The sequence below is a fragment of the Mustela lutreola genome, chromosome 5 (genome assembly GCF_030435805.1).
Source record: "Mustela lutreola isolate mMusLut2 chromosome 5, mMusLut2.pri, whole genome shotgun sequence".
Lineage (NCBI taxonomy): Eukaryota > Metazoa > Chordata > Mammalia > Carnivora > Mustelidae > Mustela > Mustela lutreola.
In genome coordinates, this window is record NC_081294.1 from 104,936,867 (window position 1) to 104,963,920 (window position 27,054).

A 27,054-nucleotide genomic window follows, 5' to 3' on the forward strand; every position below is an offset into this window, starting at 1 on the left:
AGCAAAGCACGGAACTCATGGCTTTCTCCCTATGATTCTTTAGACTTGCCGTTAATTTAATATTTTTTTCTTTTTCATTTTTTTCTCTTCTCCTGCTAAAATTTTTTTAACTTTTACCCTTTTATTTTAACGTTTTTTAACTAGTTTATCTAATGTATATATATTTTTTCGTTTTTCTACTTTTCTCTATTCATTTTCTTTTTTTTAATTCTTCTCTTTTCTTTCTTTTTCTTTTTTTTCTTTCTTTCTTTTTGAACCTCTTTTTATCCCCTCTCTCCGCCCTCACGATTTGGGATCTCTTCTGATTTGGTTAAAGCATATTTTCCTGGGGTTGTTGCCACCCTTTTAGTATTTTACTTGCTCCTTCATATACTCTTATCTGGACAAAATGACAAGGCGGAAAAATTATCCACAAAAAAAAAAGAAAAAGAAGCAGTACCGAAGGCTAGGGACCTAATCACTAAAGACACTGGTAATATGGCAGATCTAGAGTTCAGAATGACAATTCTCAAGGTTCTAGCCGGGCTCGAAAAAGGCATGGACGATATTAGAGAAACCCTCTCGGGAGATATAAAAGCCCTTTCTGGAGAAATAAAAGAACTAAAATCTAACCAAATTGAAATTAAAAAAGCTATTAATGAAGTGCAATAAAAAATGGAGGATCTCACTGCTAAATAGGATAAATGAGGCAGAAGAAAGAATTAGCGATATAGAAGACCAAATGACAGAGAATAAAGAAGCTGAGCAAGAGAGGGACAAACAGCTACTGGACCATGAGGGGAGAATTCAAGAGATAAGTGACACCATAAGAAGAAACAACATTAGAATAATTGGGATTCCAGAAGAAGAAAGAGAGAGGGGAGCAGAAGGTATACTAGAGAGAATTATTGGGGAGAATTTCCCCAATATGGCAAAGGGAACGAGCATCAAAATTCCGGAGTTGCAGAGAATGCCCCACACCCCATCACCTAACAGTAAAATTTACAAGTATTATTGACAAAGAGAAAATCCTGAAAGCAGTTTGGGAAAAGAAGTCTGTAACATACAATGGTAAAAGTATTAGATTGGCAGCAGACTTATCCACAGAGACCTGGCAGGCCACAAAGAGCTGGCATGATATTTTCAGAGCACTAAACAAGAAAAACATGCAGCCAAGAATACTATATCCAGCTAGGCTATCACTGAAAATAGAAGGAGAGATTAAAAGCTTCCAGGACAAACAAAAAAAGAAAGAATTTGCAAACACCAAACCAGCTCTACAGGAAATATTGAAAGGGGTCCTCTAAGCAAAGAGAGAGCCTACAAATGGTAGATCAGAAAGGAACAGAGTCCATATAAAGTAACAGTCAACTTACAGGCAATACAATGGCACTAAATACATATCTCTCAATAGTAACCCTGAATGTTAATGGGCTAAATGTCCCAATCAAAAGACAGAGGGTATCAGAATGGATAAAAAAAACAAACAAACAAACAAAAAAACCATCTACGTGTTGCATACAAGAAACTCATTTTAAGCCCGAAGACACCTCCAGATTTAAAGTGAGGGTGTGGAAAAGAATTTACCATGCTAATGGCCAACAGAAGAAAGCAGGAGATGCAATCCTTATATCAGATCAATTAAATTTTAAGCCAAAGAATATAATAAGAGATGAGGAAGGACACTATGTCATACTCAAAGGGTCTGTCCAACAAGAAGATCTAACAATTTTAAATATCTATGCCCCCAACGTGGGAGCAGCCAACTATATAAACCAATTAATAACAAAATCAAAGAAACACATCAACAATACTACAATAATAGTAGGGGACTTTAACACTTCCCTCACTGAAATGGACAGGTCATCCAAGCAAAAGATCAACAAGGAAATAAAGGCCTTAAACGACACACTGGACCAGATGGACATCACAGATATATTCAGAACATTTCATCCCAAAGCAACAGAATACACATTCTTCTCTAGTGCACATGGAACATTCTCCAGAATAGATCACATCCTCAGTCCTAAATCAGGATTCAACCCGTATCAAAAGATTGGGATCATTCCCTGCATATTTTCAGATTACAATGCTCTGAAGCTAGCACTCAACCAAAAGAGGAAGTCTGGAAAGAACCCAAATACATGGAGACTAAACAGCATCCTTCGAAAGAATGAATGGGTCAACCGGGAAATTAAAGAAGAATTGAAAAAAAAATCATGGAAACAAATGATAATGAAAACACAACAGTTCAAAATCTGTGGGACACAATAAAGGCAGTCCTGAGAGGAAAATATATAGCGGTACAAGCCTTTCTCAAGAAACAAGAAAGGTCTCGGCTACACAACCTAACCCTACACCTAAAGGAACTAGAGAAAGAACAAGAAAGAAACCCTAAGCCCAGCTGGAGAAGAGAAATCATAAAGATCAGAGCAGAAATCAATGAAACAGAAACCAAAAAAACAATAGAACAAATCAACGAAACTAGGAGCTGGTTTTTTGACAGAATTAATAAAATTGATAAACCCCTGGCCAGACTTATCAAAAAAAAAAAAAAAAAAAGAGAAAGGACCCAAATAAATAAAATCATGAATGAAAGAGGAGAGATCACAACTAACACCAAAGAAATAAAAACTATTATAAGAACATAAAATGAATAACTCTACGCCAACAAATTTGACAATCTGGAAGAAATGGATGCATTCCTAGAAACATATAAACTACCACAACTGAACCAGGAAGAAATAGAACGCCTGAAAAGACCCATAACCAGTAAGGAGATTGAAACAATCATTAAAAATCTACAAACAAAAGCCCAGGGCCAGACGGCTTCCCGGGGGAATTCTACCAATCATTTAAAGAAGAACTAATTCCTATTCTCGTGAAACTGTTCCAAAAAATAGAAATGGAAGGAAAACTTCCAAATTCATTTTATCATCTTGATCCCAAAACCAGACAAGGATCCCACCAAAAAAGAGAGCTATAGACCGATATCCTTGATGAACACAGATGCGAAAATACTCAACAAAATACTAGCCAATAGGATTCAACAGTACATTAAAAGGATTATTCACCACAACCAAGTGGGATTTATTCCAGGGCTGCAAGGTTGGTTCAACATCCGCAAATCAGTCAATGTGATACAACACATCAATAAAAGAAAGAACAAGAACTATATGATACTCTCAATAGATGCTGAAAAACCATTGGACAAAGTACAGCATCCCTTCTTGATCAAAACTCTTCAAAGTGTAGGGATAGAGGGCACATACCTCAATACTATCAAAGCCATATATGAAAAACCCACTGCAATTATCATTCTCAAAGGAGAAAAACTGAAAGCTTTTCCGCTAAGGTCAGGAACACGGCAGGGATGTCCATTATCACCACTGCTATTCAACATAGTACTAGAAGTCCTAGCCTCAGCAATCAGACAACAAAAGGAAATTAAAGGCATCCAAATCGGCAAAGAAGAAGTCAAACTATCACTCTATGCAGATGATATGATACTATATGTGGAAAACCCAAAAGACTCCACTCCAAAACTGCTAGAAATTGTATAGGAATTCAGTAAAGTGTCAGGATATGAAATCAATGCACAGAAATCAGTTGCATTTCTCTACACCAACAACAAGACAGAAAAAAGAGAAATTAAGGAGTCAATCCCATTTACAATTGCACCCAAAACCATAAGATACCTACGAATAAACCTAACCAAAGACGCACAGAATCTATACTCAGAAGACTATAAAGTACTCATGAAAGACACTGAGGAAGACACAAAGAAATGGAAAAATGTTCCATGCTCCTGGATTGGAAGAATAAATATTGTGAAAATGTCTATGCTACCCAAAGCAATCTACACATTTAATGCAATTCCTATCACAGTACCATCTATCTTTTTCAAAGAAATGGAACAAATAATCCTAAAATTTATATGGAACCAGAAAAGACCTCGAATTGCCAAAGGAATATTGAAAAAGAACAACATTGGTGGCATCACAATTCTGGACTTCAAGCTCTATTACAAAGCTGTCATCATCAAGACAGCATGGTACTGGCACAAAAACAGACACATAGATCAATGGAACAAAATAGAAAGCCCTGAAATAGACCCTCAACTCTATGGTCAACTAATCTTCGACAAAGCAGGAAAGAATGTCCAATGGAAAAAAGACAGCCTCTTCAATAAATGGTGCTGGGAAAATTGGACAGCCACATGCAGAAGAATGAAACTGGACCATTTCCTTACACCACACACAAAAACAGACTCATATGGATGAAAGACCTCAATGAGAGAAAGGAATCCATCAAAATCCTTGAGGAGAACACAGGCAGCAACCTCTTCGACCTCAGCCGCAGCAACATCTTCCTAGGAATATCCCCAAAGGCAAGGGAAGCAAGGGCAAAAATGAACTATTGGGATTTCATCAAGATCAAAAGCTTTTGCACAGCAAAGGAAACAGTTAACAAAACCAAAAGACAACTGACAGAATGGGAAAAGATATTTGCAAACGACATATCAGATAAAGGACTAGTGTCCAAAATCTATAAAGAACTTAGCAAACTCAACACCCAATGAACAAATAATCCAATCAAGAAATGGGCAGAGGACATGAACAGACATTTCTGCAAAGAAGACATTCAGATGGCCAGCAGACACATGAAAAAGTGCTCCATATCACTCGGCATCAGGGAAATACAAATCAAAACCACAATGAGATATCACCTCACACCAGTCAGAATGGCTAAAATTAACAAGTCAGGAAATGACAGATGCTGGCGAGGATGCGGAGAAAGGGGAACGCTCCGACACTGTTGGTGGGAATGCAAGCTGGTGCAACCACTCTGGAAAACAGCATGGAGGTTCCTCAAAATGTTGAAAATAGCACTGCCCTATGGGTGTTTACCCTAAAGATACAAGCATAGTGTCCGAAGGGGCATGTGCACCCGAATGTTTATAGCAGCAATGTCCACAATAGCCAAACTATGGAAAGAACCTAGATGTCCATCAACAGATGAATGGATCAAGAAGATGTGGTATATATACACAATGGAATACTATGCAGCCATCAAAAGAAATGAAATCTTGCTATTTGCGACAACATGGATGGAACTAGAACGTATCATGCTTAGCGATATAAGTCAAGCGGAGAAAGACAACTATCATATGATCTCCCTGATATGAGGAAGTAGTGATGCAACATGGGGGCTTAAGTGGGTAGGAGAAGAATAAATGAAACAAGATGGGATTGGGAGGGAGACAAACCATAAGTGACTCTTAATGTCACAAAACAAACTGAGGGTTGCTGGGGGGGAGCGGGGTTGGGAGAAGGGGGGGTGGGGTTATGGACATTGGGGAGGGTATGTGCTCTGGTGAGTGCTGTGAAGTGTTAAACCTGGTGATTCACAGACCTGTATCCCTGGGGATAAAAATATATGTTTATAAAAAATAAAAAAATGAAAAACAAAAAAAAAAGAATTTGCCATGACAGCTGAAGACAGGCCAGGTAAATAATATAAATAGAACAGTTTTATTTATGACATATTGAGACAATCTAAAACCATAACTTACCTCTAGTATGGAAAAATTAAACTGCAAAATGACAGTGGCTTACATAATATTTATGGCATTTTACTTGTTATTTTTTCTGTGCAAAATCTACTCCCAATAAAGTTAGTTCCATTAACTTTTTCACAATGCATAAGTATTTAAAAGGAGATGATGAATATACCTTTTGCACACTTGGGTAAGTGTATGTATAGGATTCTAAATTCTTGTAAGTAGATCTGCTAAGAGAAAGACTTTTTGTAGTTAAAATATTGATAACTATAGCTATACTGGTATTCAAAAGCTTTGCATCCATTTCTGTTCCTACCAAAAGTGTGGCAAGTAGAACATAGTAGTGTCCTTTATATTTCCAATTACTTTCCTAATTCCCCACTTCCTAAATTAGATGTTTCAATCTCTATAATCAACAATTAACAATGTAGAAGTTGTGAGATATGGATAATTATTTACTAAACAAGTATAAATTATTAAAGCAAAAGATCTTAAAATGAATTTTGAGTATTTTTATTTGACCAGTTATCTTTATTCATTATCTTTATTCATAAAAAACTGCTAACTTGACTAGATGATAGAAAAAATACTAACAGAACTAATTTCTAAAACTTTGTCTTTTTCATCTATAAACTTTTCATAATAGAAACAGACATATTTTGAGACATGTAAATAAAAGGTACCATAAAAATAAAAATACTACTATTGTGGTACCTGGGTGGTTCAGTCGGTTAAGTGTCCAACTCTTGATTTCAGCTCAGGTCATATCTCAGGGTTGGGAGATTGAACCCCATGTTGGGCTCTGCCTGGGTAAGGAGTCTGCTTAAGGACTCTGCCTAAGATTCTCTCTTGCCCTCAGGTCCTCCCTGCAATTCCCCTCCCCTGTAAGTGTGTGCCTCTTTTTCAAAAAACACACAAACAAAAAATTACTACTAAAAAGAGAAGAAAAAATTTAAATTTCAATACTTACAATCATCTAGATCTAGAAGTGAAACATCTTTGGTAAGAGGATTTCTATCTTGCTTTGTTTTATTTTTTTCTTTCTCCTATAAATAAGAAATATTTAATTTATTGCACATTCTATTAAAAAAATCAATGTAGTTGTTCTTAAATGTTTCAAAACAAACCTTTTTACTCCAAGGGAAAAAAAAATCAAATTAAGCTTTCTGTATGGTTAGATGGACTGTATTTTTTAATCAAAATTTTTATTTTAGCTATAGCTTACAGTATTTTTTCTTCACCATGCAAACTGTTATTTTTAAATATTTTGTTTCAAGATTGTAAAGGTCCATCAGTAGCAAATTTAAAGGCAAATAGTTATTTTGTGATCTGACAACTTTTCCTAGTATAAAAACTTAAAATGGCTCTTTGTAGAAAAAGCCTACAAATGCCTTGAAAATAATTTTTAAACAAGTTGGTTTAAGAAAAAGAATTGCTCAGGACACCTGGGTGCTCAGTCAATTGAGTGTCTGCCTTCAGCTCAGGTTGTCATCCTGGAGTCCTGGGATGGAGTTCCATGGTGGGGGGGTCCCTGCTCAGCGAGGAGTCTGCTTCTACCTCCCCACTCCACCCCCAATGACTCCTGCTCTATCTTTCTCTCCCTCAAATAAATACTTTAAAAAAATAAAAAAAGGAAAAAGAAATGCTCAAATAATATAAGTTTAGCTCTGAAATCGTCAAGAGGCTTGTGACAGATTAGCCTTTCTGAGATATAGTTTGTGACAGGCACTGTATTAGGTACTTTATCTTTCAACAGTGGGTTCCATCAGACTTTTTTAGGCAAGGCATTCATTAAAATCTACAAATGACATTTTCAGGCTCTTGCTGTTAAGGGATGAAAAGTATTCATTTTCTTTCTTTACTGTTGTCCATTGAGGAGATTAAGTATTTCAAAACATATCTGAACATACTTAGGGTTTACTCTATCACTATCTATTCAGTTTGGTCAGAGATTCAGAAAAGATGTGACATATATACATAAAGAAAAAAATATATGTATATAACACATTTTTCTTCTTTTAAAGGACAAATTAAGTACAGTAATGAGTAGTATTATGAACAAAGATGGACACAGATTAGGACGCTAAACAGATGTATTTGGATCAAAGTTACTTATCTTTATAATCTATACTTTTTGAATCAAATCTTCTCAAATTAAAGGCCCAAACTTCACTTTTTGCTAAAATGTTTTTGTTCATTTATTCAATCATTCATTCATCCAATAGACATGCATAGCATGTATCAGATTCTGTGCTAAGCAAAGGAAGTAATACAGCCAAGGCATGGTTCCTGCCTTGAGGTAACTTATAATCTAATAAAAGAGTTTACAGCTTATCTCTACATATTTTCACAAGTATTTCTGAAATATGCCTCTAACCATAGAAAGGTCTAACTAAAGCAAAAGGTACCTTACTATCATTTAAAGTCAACAGCATGTTAGAGCTGTTAAGACAGTGCAAATATATGATTAAGAGTAATACATCAAATTACTTGTTAACATTTTAAAATGACCTTAAGTTCTGCTAGTTTTTTCCCTTATGCCAAAACTTAAAACAAATTATTTGCAAGTATCATAGAGTAACAAAATACTAATACTGATTTTCTTCATGAGAATAATAATTTCTGCTTCTGAAAACTTCAAATTATCTAAAAATTTAATTTTCACTCATTATTTAAAAATGAAATAATATTTGCTCCTCTTTCCATACCTAAAATGAAAAACAATTTCTAGGGTTGGAAAAAAAAATAGAAGGAATGTTAGTTTTGAGCTGGAATTTAAAAGTAGCAACAAAGAGAAACAGGTTGAGAATGAAAATGCCATCTCAACTAGAATATCATTCCTGTGAAGAAAGAACATTACAAAAAGAGCTTAACACCATGTGACTTATCAAAATACTATGCTGAGCACAATGGGTATAGCTTCCTATAAGCTACGATGGTGCATGACTGTTTTTATGGAACTGTAACCTTCCTACCTGAAAAATTAGAAACCTATCAAATCAAGATAAAGTTAAAGCTGGAAACAAGTCTATACCTTATTTTCTACTTCACAGCTAAGAGTGTGTAACAATATCTATTAAATACACATCAGGTCACATACAACACAGGACAGAGCTGCATGTGAAATTGACATAATCTCTTATTAGAATTCTAAAACAGAAGGAAAAAAAGGCTCTCAAAAGGACAGAATTTCATTGACTTTCTGAGAAGAGCAAATAACCAGTGACTGAAATACAACATTAGCAATAGATAACGGTCATTTCTACTGAATTGAAAAAGCCTTGCATTCCAAATCAAGGCTATAAAAAGCTTCGTGATGTGTTTGGCATTCTTCTCTTATATTATATTTCATTTTTCATTTTAAAAAATCCATAGTAAGTTCAAAACATTTTCATACTTAAAAGGATCTACTATAAAAATAAAAATCTGAATTCTAAACAAAGAAGTTAAGAGCCCTATTCCATCAAACATTTCTCCATTTGCAATTCATCTTGGTAATAGAGACAGAACCTGGGTAAATGCATATAGGACTTGAGGCAGGAGATTTTTCTTGCTCAATGCATAATTCATGTGCTCCGCCTGCAAAGTGTGTAAAATGAGAATTTCACACCGCAGCATGAGCCATGGAGCTGCAGAGAAAAGGCAGATGAAATCATATTTTACTGTGTGAATTTTATTTCTTACCCTCCCAATATTTATACAAAACCATCATTGACAAACCAAACACACTGACAGATCACCCACTGTTTCCATTGTGTTAGTACTTGAGAAGAGATCAGGCAGAAAGATAGACAATTTGTTTTTGTATATTTTTTTAAATAGAGGATTAGGTTTTTAACAGCTGAGTGACTGTATTTGACTTTTATAAGGACAACAGTAACTGATCTTAAAATCTCACTACAAAAATACCTAGTTATCAATTCATCACCCTCAAATCTCCATTTTGTTTCTATGGTATTCGATTATACACCTCAACACATCAACATTTTCAAAATAAAATACAAACTCACAGGGTTAAGAAACTGATTTCTACTTAATATATTACATTTCAAGTACTAAATAAAAGATCCTGGAAATATTTATTAAGCTCCAAATAATACAAATAAAAATATGTACTAATATATCTGTAAAGATTTTTTAAATGTACTATGCACGTTCATTTCATGCTGATTAAAAAAAAAAAGCAAGTAGAAAAAAAGTTATGAAAAAATAAGCACCTAATACGCTTCTAAAGAGGAAACCATTGTAAGGAAGATTGAAATTTAAAATGATAAAACAGGATAAGTGATATGTAAAGTTGGTCAAACTCATATTGTACTTTGAAATCAACAAAAATTCAAGGCTAATTTCTAGCCTCACAGGGCAAGATATTTGCATTAAATATTTTTAATTAGAATTATCAACCAAGGACAATTTAATAACTCTCTTGCCTTCAAGTCATCTAACAAACCTGATTTTAAAAATCTGAAGCTCACACTTAACACTGGGCTTTAAAACAAAGTATGTTGCGAATAAATTGAGACTTCTTTGTAAGTCAAAAGTAGTCTAAACTGTTAAAAATATCTTCCCTATAATATTACTTCCCTATAATATTACTTCTACTTCAATAAGAAAGCTTCTTAATGACATTCACTTTGATTTTAAAGATCTAAACTGAAGTGAAATGATATTTCCGTTCTGGAGAACTTAAAATATAAGCTAAATTGGGAACGACAGAAATTGAAAGAGGCAAGGTTTTGAACTGTCAGAGTAAAAAACCAATACTCTACAATATGCACAGAAGTTATATAATTGCAAAATACATAAATACTTGTAAAAACACAAGTAAAACTTGTTTTCTATTTCTCAAACAGGGCAGAACACCAATCAGAAAATAGTTTCTTTCACTCTTATCAATTACCTATTTCATAACATATGCCAATTTTATCTTACCCCCCAAATCTTTCACGTGACAGATCTTTTACTAGGCATATCTTAACATTTACTAAGGGCTGGACAGACACTAGTCACAGTAACAGTAACTGGTCTATAGAGCATTTAAGAGATTTAATCCCTCCCCAATAGGAACTAATGAAGTTATATTAAATCCATGTAACCTGTGATAAAGTCTACTGACAGCATCTCAAACACTGCTGTGTATATATATGTAGTACTGTTTTTCTGCACATCTAGTATACATATATTAATCCTAATTTTGACTCAAATAGGAAATGCTCTTAATATGAAATGTTAAGTGCAAGTATGTTATATGTTTATTCCCACTGACAAATTAGGCTTTACACACACTTCACATAATCAAAATGCTGCTAATATTTATAAAGAAAATGCATAGAAGTTATGTACAATAAGTTTTAAACCATGGTTTAAAATTTCTATCATTAAAAAAAAGGTTATTTAAATCTTTGGCAGCTGTGCATAGACACAGAAGATAAAATCAGTATTATACCACAGTTAAGACATGAAGAATAGACTAACAAAGTGATAGTGGGAATAACTATTATATGTAGGAACACACTAATACACTGTCTAGTTTTAAAAATATCAGAGCCTAGATTCAATTAAAACAACTCAAAGTCTGGTAACTTTTTTAAAAACATTATTTTAAATAAAACTGTGACCATCTGTTCTACACAACATTTTAACTACAAGTAGAATATAACTTAATTATATCAGTAAAAAATAGGATAAAGTGATATAAATGTGAATTTTTTCCTGATACCATGTGGTCTACATTACTGATTTTCCTTTTCACTCTTCTATGTTAAATAAAATATTTCTCTTTACATTGTGTAAACTATGGGAAAGCACTTAAAATATGGAACTATTAAAAGTAATCTTGTTATAGGTATTTTTTGGGGGCAAAAGAACTATTTCATAAGAAGGGTTAGACTTAAAGTATTTTTTCTATCAAATATATTTCAGAAAAGAATACCTACTAATAAAATATATCTGCCCAACTAAAAAAAGTCACTGAACAAGATAATCTTTCTTTGGTCATTACTGACAACATCTGATCTAAAATGAGGACATCTTCTAATCAATAACACAAACAAACATAATGCCAGAATGTATGACTGTATATAGTTTCATGTTTTATGGTTATGCTGGGGCATGGTGTTGAATGACACACACCTCAAGAACACAATTCAACAGAGGTTCTCCCTCTTTTGATTGTCTTTACACCATTCACATGGGTAATACCTTCTCATCAGTAACATTTTTTATTCCATGCATTCTCAAATAGGAGCGACCAGATAGATTCCAGTTGCTCGAGTGGGAAAGCATACAGCATGTTAAGAGAACTACAAATATACAGTCCACTGGGATTAGAACACAGGGACCATAAAGGGAATCGAGACCAAAAAGGTAGGTTTGGGTATGCTAGCCTATAGATTTTTTATTGAACTAAGATGATAACGGGGCATAACATTATGGGTAACCTTAACATTAATCTGGCAAGGACTGGGGTTGGGGATCTGAGGATGACCAACAGCAATGGTCTAAAAATTGAGGTAATGGAGAGGTAATCTAGTATGCTGGTAGTAAGAAAAAAAGAAACAGATATGAGAGAATCTTAGAGAATCTCTAAGACTTGGCAACTTCGTAAACATACAGGAAAAAGAAAGGGTCAAAGATAATTCTGGGGAGATCCAGGAGAAGAGAAAAGAATGCTAGCATCAAATGGCAGATCAACTCTTCTTCTGGCTATATCAGACTTAAGAAACCAATAGCTCCTAAGAGGTCTAAGATTTTGGTTTAAATTCAGGAAGAAAAGTTGGAGGCATTATAGGGATTTAGAGATGTCTTTATAGAAGTATTTCACATAATATTTTAGCTAAAGCCACAGGAGTGAATGAGTCTCACAATAGAAAAAAATATAGGAAAAAAGACTAAAAATAAATTGATTCACATCAATTAATGTTTTTGATAAAATGTTGTGTATCAAGCACTAACTGGGGGCTACGCTGACACTTGATGTCAGAGGGGTTAAAAAGTGAAGCAATAGAAGGACTAAAAGGTCAAAGAAGTCAGAAGAAAAGGGATGCAAAGAGTTTCAAGTAGTACGGGAATAGTTACATAAGATCAAGAAGAATAATAACCAAAAGAAGCTCACTGGATTTGGGGAAATATCATGGCTGACTTTTCAGAGAGCAGTATCTGTAGGAAGTGGTAAGAGTGGAAACCAACTTTAAAGGGACTAAGAAATAACTGGGTTAAGAGATTGTGGACAAAGACTATCCAGACTCTCTATTTCTGTGTATTCCCCCTCCCTGCTCCCCACACCCCAAATGCTGGCAAAGCACTTGAGTGCCATGGTTGGCAGAGGAGGAAATTAATTAATGAAGAAAGAGACTGAAGGTGCAAAGGAGGCAGATGATTATCAACAAGTCCCAAAGTAAGTGAGGCTTTTTCTTGGCTAGGTGGGATCGCTTACTTAGAGCTACATTAAAAGGAAAAGGAGGATAAACAGAGATTGTGTATTAGAGAGCAGAGAGAGGCAGGAGACGCCCATAGTAGATGGCAGCTCAGTCCTCTGCAGAAAGGAGTCACACCTGGATATGAACTTATAACTTGAGTGGTATAAAAAGAGTCAGAAAACCACAGGAGATATTAAGAGTTGAAAAAGAATTTCAGTTCCTTACTGCACTGGTGTTCTATCACTCTACTACTGGTGGTCTCCCAGGGAATTAACATTCAAGTTAAAAAATGTTAACACTTGCTGTTCTATAGTTATATAGTGCTTTATACTGATCTTTCATATTTGATTTTTTATAATAGCACTTGAAAGCAGTAGAATAAGTATTAACATTTCTACTATATAGATGAGGAAACTGAAGCATAAAGATATTATCTTCCAAAAAGTAGAACACTATACCTATCCCATAGGACACCATAAAATAAACTGTTTTCAAAGCTATATATTCAAAGTACCTCTGAAGCCTCATTTTCATGCTCAATATCCCCAAAACACACTATCCAAGTGAAAGAAAAAGAAGAGAAACAGTAAAAGTATAGATTTAGTTTGGCTGCAGATTTTAAGGCATATGAATTTTCAGCACTAACATACTGACATGCTAAATTAAGGTAAAGCAGGCACCATCTGCCTTCATTACTCATAATCTAGAGCAGAAGCCACAGTACTTGTTCTAAGGAGGACTTCTACAGTTACAGAGTTGCCCATTATTAGAAAACTGGTATACTTATAATTGCACGGTTTAGTCCAAATCACTCAGAAAGGAATAGTAAAAAATAGTTATGGTGGCTCCACGGCAGGGAATATTTCAAGTGATAAATTAAAATGAACAATCCTATCTATTATAGATAAGAAAAGGCATTATAATATGGAGAAAATAAGCCACAAACACAAAACACATGGACATAAAAGTATCAACAATGTGACTAAAATCCAAATTTTTCAAGAGTATTAGCTTACCACAATACTTTAAAATTTTATACTGATGTCCTATAGGAAAATATTTTCAATTAAGAGACACCAATCATTGAAAGTGTCTGACAAAGAAACAAACTGAATTGTTAACCTAGGATACTTCTGTGGCTTTTTAATGGGTTTCTCAAATCTCTGCTTCTAATACTAAATAGGCACTAAAGTCTACAATTTTACAACTTCTGTAAAACTTCGTAAGAATAATGCACTTTAATTTTACCCACTTGACATTCATTGATTTCTTGCTTACTCATTTTCTAAAACACTGATTTCTTATTCTGGATTGTACTTATTGTCAATTTCTAAATCTCTTTTATTTTAAATAAAATCTTAAATTTTAAAACATAAAAGTAGGAAATGAATAATTTGATATAAATTATTTAATGTAAGTAGCAAATGAGAGAACACCAAACTCACTATGTGATAAATTTGTATACGAGGTCAGAGTAATAAACATAAAAATCACTAAGATTTTATGTGAATTTTGTAAAATAGAAATCTTAGATTATATACATAAACAGATAAAGTTTTAAATATAAATTCCTGTTTAAAATAGGTATCACTATATACAAGAATATTTGCAATAAGGTAAGACAAAAACTAGCCAATTTTTAAATATACTATTCTTTCTTTACAAAAAAATATGCTTATTCTATCATAATAAATCTCTGGATGGGGGAAGGCAATTATCTACTTCAATGAATTTATTTTTATCCTTGGCTACTCAGATGACTTTCTAAAGAATTTCAAGTTAATAGAAAATATAAATGAAAAAGATAATAGGTTAAAAAACTGAATTCACTAAAAGGCAAAGTTTGACCACATTTTCAACATATGGGATAAACAGTGTATTTATAAAAAAAACTACTGCACTTAAAGTCCAGGACCCATTTAGAGGAAAGGGGTAACAATTAAAGATCAGAAAAATATGCAATAGGTCTCAACTTTATATTAATAACTACATTTTTTCAATTTATACTTTTATTTTTTGCTGCTAGGCAGATAAGTTTCAGTGTTACTAATATGATATCAGAAAGCATTATCATTCTGTTGCATAAGTGACTCTTGCATTTGTTTTTAAATAGATGGCTACTTAATTTTTATTAACTAGTTAAATATCTATATCCTTTAATTAAACCTTTAAAAATATTCTATTACCCAAACACCTATTTTTATTTTCATTTAAAAAACTTTTTTTCAAACACCTATTTTTAAAAAGCATTATTTGTCTCAATTTGTTATAATGTACATACATTTATATTACTTTGCTCATTATTATCTGTGACTTCCTTTTACTTCCCCTTTTGCAAAAGCCCTTTATTTATTCCTAAAAACTGTCACATGCTAGCTCACAACAAAAAGGGCTGTAACTGATATTGACCTCTGTAATTTCAGTGGCAAAAGATGAGGTTAAAAAGAGTTTCTGGGATGTCAGCTGAGCGACTGATTCTTGGTTTTAGATCCCAACATAATATTGGGGTTGTGGGATCTAGTCCTGTCAGGCTCTGCACTCAGCGCTGACTCTGTTTGGGATTCTTTTCTCCCTCTGCCCCTCCCTGCCACGCTCTTGCTCTTTCTCTTTTAATAAATAAATCAATCCTAAAAAAAAGTTTCTAATGTCTCTGTAGGATTGAGGTAAACAGGAACCAATTATTTAATAAAACAAAAAAAGGATGAATAAAGATAGTTTTTATTTTAGTTGTCAGTGACAAGGCTGAATTTCTCAATTTCTTGATTTTCAACAAAATACTAATTTTCTTTTACTTTTTCTTTTTTTTTTTTTTAAGATTTCATTTACTTATTTGAGAGACAAAGAGAGCATGAGCTAGGGTTGGGGGGAGAGGTAGAGGGAGCACAAGAAGCAGACTCTCCATCAAGTAGGAAGACACGGGGACACGGGGCTTGATCCCAGGACCCCGGAATCATGACCTGAGCCAAAGGCAGATGCTCAACCAAATGAGCCACTCAGGCAGCCCCAAAACACTGATTTTCAAAAGTACTTATTCTTTTGGATAAGGCTATGAAAATATTCCCTTTTAGTTACAGCAATGTGCAATCTCTTACCTTAGCAACTTTTCTTGATTCAAACTCACTTTCAGATTCTGATTCAGAACCTGAAGAACTTTCTTCTTCTGAACCAGAATCAGCACTAGAAGAATCTGAAGTTTTAGATTTTTCATTTTCCTTCTCCCCATCTTCAGAATCACTGTAAGTAACAGATTTAAAAATACCAACTTTAAAATCCTTTATATATGGCAAATTGGTGCTATATGTCCATTTTGTCTATAAATCAGAATCTTTACTAGAAAAATACATTTCACTGAGTACTCACTTATTTTAGTATGTAAAAGACAATAAAAATGGTTTTAAAATTCCAGAACATATTAATAAAAAAAAAATAAAGGTAGTATTATCTATACCAGATATATCAGAACCTGTTAAAAATCACTTATACTACCACATCACACATATGTCAAATGCAAAAGGTTATAAAATGATACTAAATGATATAAGCAGAAAATAATTAATAATTACATGTTTGGTTTACCAGAAATATATATAAGATGCTAATAGTAACAACTTCAAAGATATGTAAGGCTGATTTTAAAATACTGTCTCAAAATACTAAATGTTCATTCAAAAATTTAAATATTTATACATCTATTTTTGCTAAAATAGACTTGCACTCTATATGTTGTTTTGTCCAAGAAAATTATTTACATGTGTTCTGAAATGTGACCTGTAAACATATTAATGAGAAAATGTTAACTACATCAAAAGATATTTCTTGTAATGCAAAGTCTTACTAACAACATAAAATCAACAAATATAAACTTTTAAAATTACCAAATGATTAAGAAGTCCAAGATGGCAGAGGAGTAGGAGACCTTAGTTTTGTCTGATCCCAGGAATTCAGCTAGATAGCTATTAAATCATTGTGAACACCTGCCAACTTAACCAGAGATCTAAGAAAAGAATAGCTGCAACTTTACAAAAATAGAAAAGCAACACTTTCTACAAGAATGACAAGAGGGAAAAACTCCCTTCAAAAAAGAGAACAAGAGGCAGTAATGACTGCCAGGGACCTAGTCAGTATGGATATAAGATGTCTGAACTAGAGTTCGGAATAATGATTATAAAAATACTAGCTGGGCTTGGAAAAAGCATACAAGAAAGTAGAGAACCGCTTTCTGGAGAAAGAAAAGAACTAAAATCTAATCAAGTCAAAATAAAAAAGACTATTAATGAGATGCAATAAAAAATGGAGGCTGAAACTGCTAAAATGAGACAGAAGAGAGAATTAGTGATATAGAAGACAAAATAACGGAGAATAAAGAAGCTATGAAAAAGAGAACTAGTGGACCACCTGGAGATTTCTAGAGATAAGTGATATCACAAAGTGAAGTAATACTAGAATAACTGGGATCACAGAAGAAGAGGAAAGAGAGGGGAAGAAGGTATACCGGAACAAATTATAATAGAGAACTTCCCTAATCTGGGGAAGGAAAGGGGCATTCAAGTCCAGGAGGCAGAGAAGCCCCCTTAAAATCAATAAAAACAGGTTCATACCCTGACATATAATAGTGAAACTTATAAATCTCAGAGAGACAGAGAGAAAATCCTGAAAGCAGCTGGGGACAAGAGGTCTATAACCTAAAAGGCTAGAAACATTAATTGGCAGCAGACCTACCCACAGAGACCTGGCAGGCCGGAAAGGACTGACATGATATATTCAGCTTGCTAATGAGAAAAATATGCAACCAAGAATACTTCATTCAGCCAGGATCTCACTGAAAATAAAAGAAGTGATAAAAATCTTGCCAAACAGAAATGAAAAGAATTTGTGATCACCAAACCAGCCCTACAAGAAATTAAAAGGGATCCTGTAAGCAAAGAAAGAGCCCAAAATTAACAAAGACCAGAAAGGAACAGAGACAATATACAGTAACAGTCACCTTATGGGCAATACAGTGGCACTAAACTCATATCTTTTCAATAGTTACCCCAAATGTAAATGGGCTAAATGCCCCAATCAAAAGACACAGGTATCAGGTTGGATTAAAAAAAGCAAGACCAATCGATATGCTGTCTGCAGGAGACTCATTTTAGACTCAAAGACACCCAGATTTAAAGTGAGGAGGCAGAAAACCATGTATCATGCTAATGGAAATTAAAAGAAAGCTGGGGTGGAAATCCTTATATCAGACAAATTAGACTTTATTTTATTTTATGTTTTCTTTTAAAATTTTTATTTAATTGACACAGAAGTAGTGACTGAAAGATTTCAAAGTAGGCACCAGGCTTGTGAGTCAGCTGGAGTGAACCTCCATTATGAACAGCACTTCAGTCCTTTTTTCAAAAAATTATCACTTTTTTTTAAAGATTATTTATTTATTTATTTGACAGAGCGAGATCATAAGTAGGCAGAGAAGCAGGCAGAGAGAGAGAGGAGGAAGCAGGCTCCCTGCCAAGCAGAGAGCCCGATACGGGACTCGATCCCAGGACCCTGAGATCATGACCCGAGCCAAAGGCAGAGCCTCAACCCACTGAGCCACCCAGGCGCCCCCCAAAATTATTTTTATTAACATCTAATGCATTAGGCAAATTAGATTTTAAACTAAAGACTGTAATAAGACATAAGGACACAATATCATAATTAAAGGATCTATCCAACAAGGGGATCTAACTATTGTAAATATGTATGCCCCCAACATGGGAGCAGTCAATTATATACACTGATTTATAACAGACTCAAACACGTCGATAATAATACAATCATAGTAGGGGATTTTAACACCCCACTCACTGCAACGGACAAATCATCTAAGGAGAAGATCAATAAGGAAACAAGGGCTTTGAATAACACACTGGATCATATGGACTTCTCAGATATATTCAGAGCATTCTATCCTTAAGCAAAAGAATACACATTCTTCTTGAGTACACACGGAATGCTCTCCAGAACAGATCACGTACCGGGTCATAAATCAGATCACCACTGGTACCAGAAGACTGGGATCATTCCTTGCATATTTTCAGACAATGCTTTAAAACTGGAACTCAACCACAAGAGGAAATTTGGTAAGAATTCAAATACAAGGAAGCTAAAGAGTATCCTGGATACTTTTTGAATGAATAGGTCAACTAGAAAATTAAAGAAGAATTTTAAAAATTCATGGAAACAAATGAAAATGAAAACACACTGTTCAGAACCTTTGGGATGCAGCAAAGGCAGATCTAAGAGAAAGTATATAGCAATACAAGCCTTTCTCAAGAAAAAAGAAAGGTCTCAAAGATACAACCTAGGCTTACAGCTCAAGGAGCTGGAGAAAGAACAGCAAATAAAGCCTAACCCAATAGGAGAAGAGTATTAATAAAGATTAAATCATAAATAAATGAAATAGAAACCAAAAGAACAGTAGAACGGATCAACAAAACTAGGAGTTGGTTCTCTGAAAGAATTAATAAGACTGATAAACCCCTGCACAGACTTATCCAAAAGAAAGGGGAAAGGACCCAAATAAATAAAATCATGAATAAGAGGAGAGATCACAACCAACACTGAAGAAATATAAACAATTATAAGAATATATTATGAGCAACTATACGCCAACAAATTAGGCAATCTGGAAGAAACAGTGCAAGCCTAAAGATGTATACACACAACGGAACCAGGAAGAAATAGAACACCTAAAGAGACCCACAACCAGTAAGGAAATCGAAGCAGTAATCAAAAATCTCCTAACAAACGAGAGTTCAGGGCCAGATGGCTTCCCAAAGGAATTCTCCCTAACTCTATGGTAACTAATCTTTGACAAAGTAGGAAAGAATATCCAGTGGAAATAAGATAGTCTCTTCAACAAATGGCATTGGGAAAATTGGACGGCCACATGTAGAAGAATGAAACTAGACCATTTCCATATACCACACACAAAACAAACTCAAAATGGAAGCAGGAATCCATTAAAATCCTGGAGGAGAGCACAGGCAGGAACCTCTGTGACTTCAGCCACAGCAACTTCTTGCTAGGCATATTTCCAAAGGCAAGGGAAACAAAGGCAAAAATGAACTACTGATTCATCAAGATAGCTTTTGCACAAAACCAGAAGACAACAGACAGAATGGGAAAAGATATTTGCAAATAACATATCAGATAAACGGCTAGTATCCAAAATCTAAAAAACCTTACAAACTCAACACTCAAAGAACAAATAATCTAATAAAGAAATGGGCTGAAAACATGAAAAGACATTTCTTCAAAGAAGACACACAAATGGCCAATAGACACATGAAAAATGCTCAACCTCACTAGGCAATAGAGAAATGCAAATGAAAATCTCAATGAGATACCACCTCACACTAGTCAGAATGGCTAAAACTAACAAGTCAGGAAATAACAAACAGTGAGGATGCAGAGAAAGGGGAACCTTCCAACACTGTTGGTGGGAATGCAAGCCACTCTGGAAAAGAATACGGAGAGTCCTCAAAAAGTTGAAAATAGAGTTACTCTATGACCCAGCCACTGCACTACTCGGTATTCACCCCAAAGATACAAATGTAGTGTGTGTATGTATATATGTGTGTGTATCTGTACATATATATATACACACACATACGATATGTATATGTACAATGGAATACTATTCAGCCATTAAAAAGATGAAATCTTGTCATTTACAACATCATGGATAGAAGTAGAGGGTATCATATGAAGTGAAATAAGTCAATCAGAAAAAGAAAATTATATGATTTCAGTCATATGTGGAATTTAAGAAACAAAACAGTGGATCAGGAGGAAGAGAGAGAAAAATAAAACAAGATGAAATCAGAGAGGGAGACAAATCATAACAGACTCTTAATCATAGAAAACAAACTGAGGGTTGCTGGAGGGGAGGGGGTAGAGAGATGGGGTATCTGGGTGATGGACATTAAGGAGGGCATGTGATAAAATGAGCACTGGGTATTATGAAAGACTGATGAATCACTGAATTCTACCTCTGAACCTAATAACACACTATATGCTAATTGAATTAAAATTAAAAAAATTAAAATATTGGAAAAAATTAAACCAAGAAAACTGGAAAAAAAAAATAAAAGAAAAAGAAAAAAACCAAATGATCAAACCTAAATGCTGATGCTACTCACTCATCTGTTCACTCACTCACTCATTTAAAAAATATTAATTGACCACTCACCATGTGTTGGCAGTATGTTAGTGCTAGGATAACAATGTTTAATAAGATACAGATGATCTGTCTGTCTCCCTTACAGAGTGTACACTGCACTGGGGAATACAGAGAAGATGGCGATGACAAAAAAAAGTATGGTAAGTAATAAGTAATAAAGCATAATGTCATCAGAGATCATCTAAACAAAGTGAGCCAAAATAGGGAATGCTTCCTAGAGGAAGAAACACATAAGCTGAGAAATAGGAATAACGCAAGGTGTAGGGATAGTCTTGGGTAGGGAGGTAGTTCTCCATGGAGAAAGAATAACATCTGAGTAGCCCAAAGGTCTTTTCTCAAAGAGACATATATTATGGTCTTCTACATTTTCTCAAAACTGAAGGTCTAATTCTCTTCCCGTGTGTATACTTAAAAACAAACAAACAAACAAACAAAAACCCTCTGCCAGGAAGTTTTAGAAACATCATACCAATTAACTAATTTAGGTATTTCAACATATTCTTAGTGGGTGTATTATTCTATAATACTCAGGAAACTTAAGTAACTTGCTCAAGGACACATTGCCTGGAGCGGCAGAACTGGAACTTGAACTCAGTTTGTCTTATTCTAAACACCATGTTTCCCCTACTACAGCATGTAGCTTCCTTCAAATGAAAATACTTTGGACTGTAAACTCAAATTTAATCATAGCTAGGACTACTAAGGGTGGTTTTAAAGAAACTTAAAGCTCCTTAGCTTTAAAAAACTACCACTCAGGAGCACCTGGCTGGCTCAGTGGGAAGAGCACGCGACTCTTGATCTCAGGGTTGTACATTCAAGCTTCATGTTGGGGGTAGTGATTACTTAAAAATAGAAGCTTTTAATAAAACTTACCATAAAGCTACACTAGCAAAGTTCAAAAACAATTCTAAGAGACAGGCAGAAAAACATGGTGGGAGAGAGAGGAGAGACAAGGGAAGAATCGATATTTCCTTGAATTGATTTTTGTGGAGGAAATACGATTGCTGTTTATTAAAAATGAAGTCATGGTAACATCTCTGAGCACATGTAATTATATTCAATGCCTTAAAAATATGTGTTTTTTTCCCCTGTAGCAAAAAATAGCAATTTATTATCCCCAATTCAATGGTTAAAACATGTACTTAAAAATGCAAGGTTTTCAATGTATTCAAGATTCCCGCTGGTATAATAAACAATTCTTTTAAATTAAAACACAGGCAAAAAGAAAACTCCATTTCTGAAGGAAAAAACACACAATGAAAGTAATATAAATACACGATTAAAAATTTCTAGCATATTGACTTTTGCTATTTGGAAAATACTGAGTGCACTGAACAAAATTTTCCCTTCCTGGAAATAAGATACTTCTTATAAACTATATCATCATAGATATTCTGATATTAATCCAGAAGTACAAAATTTCTCTCAAAGGAAAGGATATTACAAACCAAGTAAATCCTTTGCTGCAACAAGTGAATGATTCTGCATACATTTAACTTACAGCTTTTAAGATAAAATTTTAAAGGTAAAAGTGTTATTTTGTTATGCAGCACTCAATTTTGATGGGTAATTACTGTTTACCTTACTGCTTAGAGTTTCAGATGTTAATCTAATGAAAAGAATTTACTGGTAACTAGCTTTTTAACTTTGCAATGATGAAAAGCCTGTATTAATTTAACCTACAGATTTCATTTGTTCTGAACAGGAAAAACAATATAAATCACTTTTAAAATCATTAAATCCTGACTTAAATTAATAAAGTCATAATTAGGGCATTATGCTGTGTTTGTTATGGAAGTGGCAGGGCGAGCTGCTTTAATTACTGTCTGTAATAAAAGGAGCAGAGAGCGTACTGCGCCCCAATCAGTGCTGTCAGCCACGACTGAGCTGGGCTGCAAGCTCATCAAGTGAGCGGGCAGCAGGCTCCCAGGGAAAGGGCCATCATGCCTGCAGAGGCCACTTGCTGACAGCAATGGGGAAAACAGACTCATACAATCCAAGGTATTAGCCCCAATTACTCAAAATTTTAATGACATTTTAATACACGATAATGTTGATAATGGGAGATCTTAAAAAGCGCTAACACTTAAATATCTTATGACCGTCTTCCTTCACAGCCCTTGACTCTAATATTTGGATCATAATCTTTTTACTATAACATTATTTAGAAAAATCAATTGTCTTAGTTACATAATGGCAAAGTGTTGAAGGATTTAATTTTAGTCCTCAGCAAAATTGCTACAGAAGGTAATTAAGTGTTTCATACCTACTTCTTGATCACTTAACTCAGCCTTCCAAGGTTATACCAATTTTCAAAATGTAACCCCAAGATTTGTTCAAGTTCAAAATGAAAACTAAGTATAATAAGTAGCAGAATAATGTGAACTACTGTTCTAATTAACTTTACAAGATTCAGTGTCTGGGAAAAAATACACTTCTTTTCTCACTCACTTTATGTATTGAAGGGAAATGGTGTCCTGGGGGAAAATGCCACAGAATATTTTTTGAAGGAAATTCTGACAAAATATTACCTTTTCCCATTGCTTTTGGAGTTCCTCTTGGCTGTTCTTTTGTCTCCTACTTCTGATGCACTTTCACTGTCACTCCTATGCTCACTGGAGGAGTCCTCACTGCTGTCATCACTACTTCCTCCCTCCTCGTCTTGTTCTCCACTTGCACTTTCAGATTCACTCTCTGAAAAAATAAAACCAGATGCCCCTTGATCATAGCTATTTAACTAGACATAAGGACCCAAGTAACTGTCAATATTCATCAGAAATGAAACCAGATGTTGAATATTAGTTTACTGGACCCCACTTGTACAACACTCCATCTCCATACTCCTGTCATTCAGTCCCCCCACCTCCGCATTCCTGAAGCAAGTGTGAGTGAATGTGGGGAATGCCAAAGGACAGAGAACACACTTGACAGTGAGTAGGGTAGAGCAAAGATGAACCAAGTAAACCAAATTTGAGAGAATCTTGCTTTTCAAATCCTTAAGTATCTAGTTATAGCAGTAACTTCCTTTTTTTAAAGGAATGATGTAAGGATGAAGAAATAATTTTTAATTCTTCTGGTAGTGAGAAATTTTATTGAGAGAAAGCAAGAGTTGAATCTTATTAGGTGTAAATTTTGAGATGGGAATGAGCCATTTGAATCATCTAAAATTTTCTCAATTCAAAAGCAAAAAGCAAAATTACTAATTAAAAAGCAATTACTTATTTTAACTAGTGTAGGAGTTTTCCACAGGTCAAAGAGTTCATAAAATTATCCTATGAAGCTATACATTTAAATGTTTTATGTATAACTTAAGGCATACTAGGACTCTTCCCAGAAGTGATACATATAATTCATGTGTATTTTAAATATGAAGCATAATTTTTTACTATATGAAATGATTATAGGTGCAAAGCACTAGCCTAAATAAAAGGACAAACTGTTGCCCTCATCTATTATCTATCTGATGAAGTGCTCTTAGCCAGAAACATCTAACAGGTAAACAGTATCTACTTTATGAGGATTTATTTATGTATCACACAGTGAAAAGCTAGGATTACCTAGCTGTTGTGAAGATTAAGAATTTGAAACATGTAAAGGTGATGAAGACACAACACTGCCTGCTACATTAGGTAAGGCATTCATAACTGATGTTATGAATGCCTTACCTAATATAGCAGGCAGGGAAAAATTTACCTTATCCAAATTTTGTAAAACTGTTGAGTAGGATATTTTAAATTCGCTATGATATGAAAGTTACACACGTGTGTGTATATATATATATACTCAGATAAGTGACTTATCCCATAAATAAGGGAAAAAAAATTATAGCACCTAAGTTACTCTCTCATGTTAATTATATGGGAATTCAACAAAAGTCTTGGTTCAGCTCACTTTAAGACCTACTACTTAAAACTTTCAAGTTAGTAAAATCCCTCCTCCCAAACTTTTTTTTTTTAAGTGAATAAATTTTTATTCAGTATTAATTTTATGTCAAAGTTAGTAAAATCCTTGAGGAAATTTGTTTATCTTCTAGAAGACTTACTGACTGGGAAAATAATCTCATAATTTCTAATGAAAAAGTTACCCTTTTCCTCCAGTAGCTAGAGTGGAACTCCCGCCACATGCTCAGATTAACCCATAAGAAGTCTTACTAGAATATTGCCAATATGTATTTTAAAATGTTAGCCAATGAACAGGCATGAGCTTATGAATAAAGGTGATGTAGACAAATATCCATATGGTATGCTTTTAACTATACAACAGATCTTTCTTAATGATCTACATCATTCCTGAAATCTGTTTTTTAGAATTAACACTCTACACCGAAGTATATTCTCCATTTTCAACTTATCATTTCAGAACGTGATGCATCACAAATAATTTATCAGTTACAGGAAACAAAGATTTTGATAGGAGAAGCTGAGGAAAAAGTGAATGTATTACCTTAGAGTAAGGTAATGCATGAGCAAGTAATAGTGCAGAGCTCTAGTTTCTCCAAGGAAAAAGGTTATAGAAGAAAAAGGTGTCATTTGATCTTGGGTCAGATAGGTTTCTTAGGTTAACTGTTAAAAGAGTGTTGGAAAATAACTCCAATATATTTTTCATTATGCAAATTGTTCACAGAATTTTAGTACTAGAGGGCTTTAAAAGCATCTATCTAACTTTACCTCTTCATTTAACAGAGACAGAGAAAGTAAGTACTTTATTCAGTTGGCATAGCTAAAATGCAGCACTTCTAAATCCTTCCTATTTAGCATTCTTTTCATTGTATACAGTTGTCCTAATTGTTTCAGCTCTTTGATTCTTTATAATACACAAGTGATTTATTAATTTTAGCTTTATTCTATACAGGTTCAATTAAAGGTAGAAATATCTCTGTCTGTCAAATAAATAAATAAAATCTTTTTAAAAAGAGGGTAGGCAGGCGCCTGGGTGGCTCAGTGGGTTAAAGCCTCTGCCTTCAGCTCAGGTCATGATCTCGGGGTCCTGGAATCTAGCCCCACATCGAGCTCTCTGCTCAGTGGGGAGCCTGCTTTCCTCCTCTCTCTCTGCCTGCCTCTCTGCCTGCTTGTAATCTCTGTCTGTCATATAAATAAATAAAATCTTTTAAAAAAATAAAAATAAAAAATAAAGGTAGAAATAAAAGTATAAAATGGATAAAGATCAGATTGCTCAATCGTTAAAATAAATGTTACATTTTTACAGAACAGAGTTGCTTTTAAAGTTCCCACTAAAGGCTTATCAAATATAAAATCATGTTTTTCAATATGCTATGAATATTATGGGCAGGGTGGGTTAGAATTCATAAAAGCATGAGTTTCTGTTTCAACTCTTAACTTTCCTAGCTAGGTGTTCAAAAGGCAAAGTCAAACGAGAAAGGATTAGAAATTACTTTGAAAACTATAGAATGATATGTAAATGAAAGGCATTATCATAATAGTATAAACCCACTTGGTGAATATTATATAATAGGCCTTAATGTTTTGTTAGAAGTATAGCATATAAACCGCAGTGAGCAAAGATTTTTGAATGAATTAAAAACCCCACCACTGTCACTGCTACTATCAGAAGAGTCCTCTTCCTCCTCAGATTCAGAATAAAATTTCTTAGCAGCATTGTCTTTCTTTGTTTTTCCAGCTGGAGTCCATTCTTTTGCCTGTTTTAAAAAAAAAAAGGAAACTGTAAATTCAAATGAATTCTCATTAAGGGGTTCAGTCTTCTGGCAAACAATCATTCAAAATACAATGTGAATCCAAAAGAAAGTTGCAGGTCTCAAAAAGAGAAGGCAACTATTAGAAGACCTGGCATTAAGGCTGATTCCCCTTTACTCCTAGGTAGAAGTAGTCAAATTTCACTTAGAGCACATTCTGTTAAATCAA

General features: G+C 34.2%; 1 protein-coding gene across 6 annotated transcripts in view; it reads right to left on the reverse strand.

Annotated features, from left to right (window-relative positions):
* The window catches only part of AP3B1 (adaptor related protein complex 3 subunit beta 1), a 352,698-nt gene that overhangs the window by 80,272 nt on the left and 245,372 nt on the right, over positions 1-27,054 (reverse strand). For all 6 annotated transcript variants that reach the window (XM_059175303.1, XM_059175305.1, XM_059175304.1 and 3 more), the window contains 4 exons: positions 26,723-26,831; positions 23,707-23,869; positions 16,053-16,194; positions 6,513-6,588 (listed from right to left, as the gene is read on the reverse strand). In XM_059175303.1, coding sequence (XP_059031286.1) covers positions 6,513-6,588; positions 16,053-16,194; positions 23,707-23,869; positions 26,723-26,831 — 490 coding nt within the window. The remainder of the gene's footprint in view (positions 1-6,512; positions 6,589-16,052; positions 16,195-23,706; positions 23,870-26,722; positions 26,832-27,054) is intronic.